This window comes from Grampus griseus (assembly GCF_964374135.1).
Source record: "Grampus griseus genome assembly, chromosome: 6".
In the NCBI taxonomy this organism is placed as follows: Eukaryota; Metazoa; Chordata; class Mammalia; order Artiodactyla; family Delphinidae; genus Grampus; species Grampus griseus.
In genome coordinates this window covers 938,011-945,304 of record NC_139000.1, presented here as the reverse complement: position 1 = coordinate 945,304, position 7,294 = coordinate 938,011, and the positions used below count along the sequence as shown (strand labels likewise).

The 7,294-nt window shown below is 56.1% G+C and overlaps 1 protein-coding gene across 1 annotated transcript; it reads left to right on the top strand.

Moving 5' to 3' along the window:
• The first annotated feature begins 4,784 nt into the window (after positions 1-4,784).
• Positions 4,785-6,753, top strand: TMEM141 (transmembrane protein 141). Its single transcript, XM_082657301.1, has 5 exons — positions 4,785-4,892; positions 5,170-5,236; positions 5,462-5,545; positions 5,806-5,913; positions 6,312-6,753. Exons 1-5 carry the CDS (start codon positions 4,839-4,841, stop codon positions 6,323-6,325), a joined length of 327 nt encoding a protein of 108 aa, XP_082513427.1. The 5' UTR covers positions 4,785-4,838; the 3' UTR covers positions 6,326-6,753.
• The last annotated feature ends 541 nt before the right edge of the window (positions 6,754-7,294 follow it).

Below are 7,294 nucleotides of genomic sequence, written 5' to 3'. Positions count from 1 at the left end.
CTTTCTGCAGTTGGTCCTGAGTTGAAGATGGGGACAGAAATTATTGTTCGTTATCGTTCGAGTCCTGCCCATTTGGGCCAATTGTCACAGGGCATGTGTCCAGCTGCCCATGATTCTCGGAAGCACCTTGGGTGGGGTCGGGCGAGGTGCCTGCCCTCCTGTTGGAGAAGGGTCTAGGGGCACAGATGAGTGAAGCTAGCCAAGGTCAGGGAAGTGGTGTGTTTGCACATGACTTGGGTTCCATTTCTGTGGAGAAAAGCTGAGCTGTGAGGAATGGGAGGCCCAGCCAGGCAGGGGCGGGGTCATCCCTGCACCTCGTTAGTGAGCAGGGTCCCTTGGTGGGGGTGGGAGGTCCAGGTCTGGAGCCAGGGAGCTGCAGCATTCTCGGAGGCATGGGGTGGTTTCCCTCTGGACCCTCAGGCCTCTCCTTTATGTGAAAATTAATAAAGGGAACCCTCAGTAAACTGCAGTCAGGAGGCCAGAAGAGGGAGCTCTCACACTCTACCGTGCAGCCTCAATTGCAGACCCAACGGGAAGGTTACTACTTACTGCCCAGCAGGAGGAAGGAAGATTTTCTCCCTGCCCAGCAACAGCCCAGCCAATGAGAGACCATCACAGTTCAGCCGACGAAAAGTCACCACACTGCGAACTCCCAGTTTCCTCCAACGGACACTTTGTTTAGAACAGCCCCTCCCAACTCCCCCTTCTCCTCTATAAAAGAGTTTCCTCTCCTTTGTTCTCTGCACTTGCTTGTGGTTTGCCCTAGATTGCTTGTCCTGAATTGTAGTTCTTTACTGTTCCCGAATAAACCCATGTTGCTGTTTTAAGGCCAAGGGAGATTATTTTGAAATGTTGAGCCAGTATCACTTTATTGGCTACATTGTTTTCTTTTTAAATTTTTTTTGACATGAACCATTTTTAAAGTCTTTATTGAATTTGTTACAATATTACTTCTGTTTTATGTTTTGGTTTTTTGGCCCTGAGGCATGTGGGATCTTAGCTCCCTGACCAGAGATCGAACCCGCACCCCCTGCATTGGAAGGTGAAGTCTTAGCCACTGGACCGCCAGGGAAGTCCCAGGACACATCATTTTTACAAAAGTTTGACAGGCAACAAAATGCAGAATTTAAAATATTCATACAAAACAGAATTAAGAGTAACATGACAACTCTAAATTGTGTGATGGTTCCAAACATGGACCTTATGCCTGAAGGTGGCCAACTGAACAAATCAAAGGGCCACAGAGAGGCAGGTGAGACGTGCAGCTATGCCTGATTCTATGCAGTTGAGTTTCCACTTTTTTTTTTTTTCTGGCCGTGCCACGTGTCTCGCGGGATCTTATTTCCCTGACTAGGGATTGAACCTGGGCTCCCCGGCAGTGAAAGCACTGAATCCTAACCACTGGACCACCAGGGAATTCCCGAGTTTCCACTTTTCTGGTCATTTTTCATTGGTACTTACTCTGACCCAAAGGAAAAAGGCTCTCCCCATGGAGGGAAATCTGGAGTCAAATATGCCTCCTGGAAGTTCCCACTTAGGCATCCATGAAGGTTTAGAAAAGTGGATCAATGGGAGGCTTCCGTTTTGTTATGAGGAGAAAATAGAACAGTAAATACAGAAGGAGCACACTCAAACTGAAAGAATTACCTGAGTACGTTGGGAAGAAACAGCACAGAAATAAACGTGAAGCAATAACTGATGAGCTCTGCAAAACTTCAAAGATCTATTAAAAATAGTATCGTTATCTCAAAAGAACTGTTTGGAACCAATTATATTATGAAAAATACAGCCTGTACGTTTGCAAATTCAGAGAGTGTAGGTAAGAACCAGAGTCAGTTAATAGTTCAGATGAAATAAAGACTGAATCCTGAACCGTCTAACGCTTCCCAAAAGGCAAGTAAAAGATTAATTTGTCACGGGATCATGATAAGGCTGTTTCCAAAAAGCCATAATCAAAAGAAGAGGTCTCCCCCTTTCACAAGGGTTTGGGAAATGTGGGCAAGGGTGTTGTCTTCCCATGAAAGAGAGAGAGAAGCAGCAACAGTGAGAAAAGGGCGCACAGGCCTGGTCCAGACATCTTGGGAAAGCTGTCAGGTCAGATGTCACCTGCTTTAATTCCTGGAAATCTTTACTTTCAGGTCACCAGATGGTATGCAGCTCCAGTCAGGGGTTGGTGCTTTTTCAGATGTGACGCGTGACTCCAAGTGTCTGTTCCTTGGAGCTTGGTGGCACATGGATAGGTTAGCGATACCTGGGCGGGGCTTCTTCCTGAAGATGAAGCATTTGGCAGGAACGCTTCTGCAAGGTTCAGCCTGATATGTATCGGTTGTGCCCTTTCCCTGAGAAGTGCAGAGGCCCAGGCCCCAGCCCGCTGACCTACTTGTAAGTCAAAAGAGCTGTTCGAAGAAAATGGTAAACTTCAACAATTCAGTCCATCTTCAGATTATGGAGCCAAGAAGAAATGAATGATACAAAAAGAGAATTTGGGAAAGGCAATAGTTTTTTGTGTGTGTTTTGGTTTTTGGTTTCTTTGGCTGTGTCGAGTCTTAGTTGCGGCACGCGGGATCTTAGTTGCGGCACACGGGATCTTAGTTGCGGCACGCGGGATCTTAGTTGCGGCACGCGGGATCTTGGTTGAGGCATGCAGGATCTTTTTTGTTGCGGTGCGTGGGCACTTCGTCGGGGCGCGTGGGCTTCTCTCTAGCTGTGGCGTGCAGGTTTTCTCTCTCTAGTTGTGGCCCATGGGCTCTGCAGTTTGCGGCATGCGAGCTCTGTAGTTGTGGCACGGGGGCTTAGTTGTCCTGCGGCATGTGGGATCTTAGTTCCCCGACCAGGGCTCGAACCCACTTCCCCTGCATTGGCAGGTGGATTCCTTGCCACTGCCCACCAGGGAAGTCCCAAAGCAATAGATTTTGAAGCAAAAGAATATTTCATATGTCCGTAGAATTTCCACACTGTCTCTTCAACACAGAGAAGATGAAACGGCTTCCTGAGTTCATGTATTCTAGACTTCCCAAGCTGACCCACAGGAGTCTGTAGGTGGCTTGTCTGAGAAACTAAATACTAAGATTATCAAAGCGTCAGCTGAGGGTGGGAAATGGCTGCCAGTCAGTCCTGATGACTCTGTACTAAGAGAGCATTGCACCCTCTGCCTAGGCTTGAAAGCCAGTTTCCTCAAGTGACTTCAGCAGTAAGTTGTTGACCCACTTCGTGGTGATACTTCCAAAGACACCCACTAACAAGCAGCGACTTTGGGTTTAACTGGAGTAGAAGTGAACCAGCCACACCTTGTCACAGAGGCAGTGGTGACTTCGGATCACACTGCACCTGGTGAAATCGCCCTGTCCCCTCCAGCCCGCCCTGAGGGCGCCCTGGGCACTTCTCTCCAGAGCCCTGGGAAGGAGCAGGCGCTGGGAACGGCTGCACCCTGTGTCTCTTCATCACCCCCCATCCCCCCCATCCCCCACTTGCACCGGGAAGGTCCCCGCCAGCGCCCACGGTGGTGGTGGGGGACGTGCATTTTACTTTAGGAGCATCTGCACAGCTTTAATTTTTATATAGAATATACACTATTTTCATTAACAAGCAATAATAAATTTTTCTTTAGAGAAAGCATTTTTAACTACAACCTTGACCTCCCCACTGGGTTCCAAATTCACACATCCCACTCTCCTGCCTCCAGACATCTCACACCCGACAGAGCCCGAACCACCTCCCAGCGTGCCCCACACCATCAGCTCCCCTCAGCCCCGCACTGCTGTGCCCACCTGTGCTCAGGGCAAGCACTGGAGGCCAGCCTGGGTCCCCTTCCTTCCTCGCTGGCACCTCCAACCCAATGCCAAGGCCTGTTCGTGCAGCCTCCAAACACACCCCAAGAGCACCCTGACAGCACTCTTGCACCCCAGTAGCCCCCGATATCCTGACAGCGTGCTGCACCATGACAGCACCCCTGCCTGCTCCACTGCTGAAACACTCTCTAAACCCTAGCAGCTGCCCTCCTGGAAGGCTGGCCCCGCACCGCGCAGGGACAGCAAGATGTCCACTGAGCTGACATCCCTGGCTGTGCCTGGCTGTGCGCAATCAGAGGAACTTAAGTTCCCACCAGGCTTCAAGGCACAGCCCAACCCTTGCCTCTCGCCCTCACATCCAGCCACATGGGCCTCCTGAAGCTTATGCAAATAGGCCACGCTTAGTCCCACACAGCAGCCCAAGGTTGAAGCTTGAGGGTCTGCCTGACCCTCCCACGCAGGTCTCTCCTTGAGGGCGGGCGCACGCGCGCACACACGTACACACAGGCCCTGGCCTCTCTCCATACGCTTTACCCATTTTGTTTTCCTGACCTCCTCCCAGGTCTGTTTACCTGTCTGCTCTATGAGGGCTAGGAGCTCTGACTCCTCCGTGGGACCCCCAGCTCCTAGCACAGAACTGGCGCCAAGTACGCGCTTACGGTGTTTTTGGAATTAACTCGCTATATCATCTTTGGATACACTATTCCGTGGTCGTTTTCAGTAGATGTAATGCCGTAAGCAAAGCCCCACCCCCACAAATAATACTAACTAATCATTATGTCTCTGAGAGCCTGGAAACGAGGTGGACGACCCAGGCCGGGCCCGCGGGGAGGAGCGCTAGCCGGCGGCCGCCTTCGCGCCGCCTCCTGGCCAACCAACGTCACAGAGCTGGGCCTGGGGAGCGCGCGGCCCGCTACGCGCCCGGCCCTCCGCCCGGCCCTCCGCCCGCCAGGCCCCGCCCCGCCAGGCCCCGCCCCGCCCCATCCGGCCCCGCCCCTCCACCCGGTCCGGCGCCGCTCTGCCCCGCCGGCTCCCCGCGCCCCGCCAGCCATGGTGAACCTGGGCCTGTCCCGGGTGGACGACGCCGTGGCCAGCAAGCACCCGGTGAGAAGGCTGGCCTGGGACGCGGGCCCCTGACCTCAGAAGCTGACCTGAGCGGGGCGGGGGCCTCGGTGGGAGTGCCCTTATCAGGGAAGAGAAGAGGGACAGAGGTGGGGGACCCTGTTGCTGTGGAGATCGAGGCATCCTGGGTGGGCATGGGGGCAGGTGGGATGTGTCCAGGCCCCCAGGGCCTCACGATGAGTGGTCCCCTACCCCAGGGCCGGAGTGTGCCCAAAGGAGGGACGGGGAACTGAGCCTTCAACCCCCTCCCCCATCCCAGGGACTCGGGGAGTATGCCGCGTGCCAGTCGAACGCCTTCATGAAGGGCATTTTCACCTTTGTCACAGGTAGGCTGGGTCCAGGTGTCTGTCCTGGGGTGTGAAGAGACCTCACCCTCCTGTCTCACCCTGACTCCCCAGCAGGTGGCGCCAGGTCGCCAGCCCGCAGTGCTCAGAGCCTGGCAGGTGTCGCGAGCACTTCGGCCGAGAGCCCCGTGGTCCCCTGGCGAGCCCCGTGGTCCCCTGGCAAGCCCCGTGGACGGGCTGGCTGACGCGGACCATGGCTCTTGGCAGGCACCGGGGCGACCGTCGGCCTGCAGATGCTCGTTCAGAAGAAGTTTCCGTACCCCTTTCAGTGGAACGTGCTGGTGGCCGTGGGTGGGTACTCCAGGACTGGTGCCTGGCGCCCCTGAAATGCACCCCCGTCGCCGCTGGCTCTTCAGCAGAAGTGGATCCCACTAGGGGTGGGGGGCTGTGGTTCCGGGCATCCCTGCCTCCGGGGATGGGGCTCCAGTTCTCAGTGGGAGCCCTGCTGGACCCCACCGCTCCCAGGAAGAAACCTGCACCCTGCTCCCTTCCCCTGACGAGTGCAGAGGCCCCGCCCCCCTGCCCACTGGCCCCTGCCCGCCTCTCCCCAGTCGCAGGCTCAGTGGCCAGCTACTGGGTGACCCGAGTGGAGTCGCAGAAATGCAGCAACCTCTGGCTCTTCCTGGAGACAGGGCAGCTCCCCAAAGACATGGACACAGGTGAGGGTCCCGGGGGCAGCAGGACGCGGAACCGAGGCTCCATTCCCCGGGCGTAGGCGGGACAGGCCTGTCCCCTTGACACGCGCATGGGGGTGGGGGCGGGAGGGAAGGGGCCTGCGGCAGACAGAACTTCCAGGCCCTTGTGCAGGAGGAAGACCCAGGAGGGTCTGGGTGGCCCTGGGAGGGGCGAGTGCAGAGCGAGGAGGGTGGGCACCCCGAGAAGAGCGGCCGGATTGAGAGGCGCCGCAGTGGACATCAAGCTGATTGATCTCAAGCCTGGCCTCCACTGCCTGCATCCCTCCTGTTACAGGCCTCAGTTTTTGCCCCGGTAAAATGGGCACAGGGACCGGGCGCAGCTTTGGGGTGTGGTTCTAGCTGTCTCCCTTTGCCTCTTACAGATCGGCACAGCTAGGAGAGCTCCAGCCAGGGCACAGAGGACCTGGGGCCGGAGAGTTCTAGAACACAGCCCTCAGCACCTCTGCACCCCAGGCTGGCCTCCCCACACCCATGTCCCCTGCACACATGCATGGCCAGCTCTGTCAGACCTGTGCAAACTGCTCCTGCCCAGCCTGGACGCCCAGAAGGTCAGACCAGGACGTGCTGCCCCTGGGTGGCTGGCCTCCTGCAGGGCAGTGAGAAACGTGGTGGACACAGAGCTGGAGAAGACCAGGCCTGTCTCATGCATATTTGGGGGCGGCAGCTCTGGGGTGGGGGGTTGGGCCTTCTGCACTTCCTGCTGCTGATACGCCCTTTCTGACCCCTGCATCCCCCCCGCCCACCCCAGTCAGAGCTGACAGCTGCCGCTGGGGGTTGTGGGACTAATAAACGCCTTTTCCTGTTTCCCGTTTCCCGCCTGAGTTCTGAAGCAGTTGGGAAACAAGTCAGCGCAGTAAGAAGATGAGAGAAATGTCACTCGGTACCATACAGCTGATTGGAGGAGGTGCCAGGGCTGTTCCTAACACCGAACCCCAGGATTAGACACTCTGGGCAGCCCCCATGGGCCCTCCATGCGGGGGTGCTTCTGTACCGCCTGGCACAGAGAAGCAGAGCAGACGGTGTGCAGCCAGGCAGCACCTGGCTTCCAGGAGACAAGGGACAGGAAGTGGCCACGCCCACCTGCCTATCATTCCAAACCCACCTATCAGATTAAGTCACTTCTCCCCTGGGGAGGAGGAAGTGAGTGGTTCAGGAGGCCAGAGTCAGCTTACTGGAGCTCTGTCCGCATGGAGGAGTGTTCCTGGGTGGGCAAGACTGCCCACCTCACCCACCCCCAACAGAGGGAGAGGCAGAGATTATATAACACCTGGGCAAATCCACCGTCCTTTATAGCAGGCTTCCCGGTAACACTGAAGGCACACAGGGCCGCGCTGCTCCAGCCCCA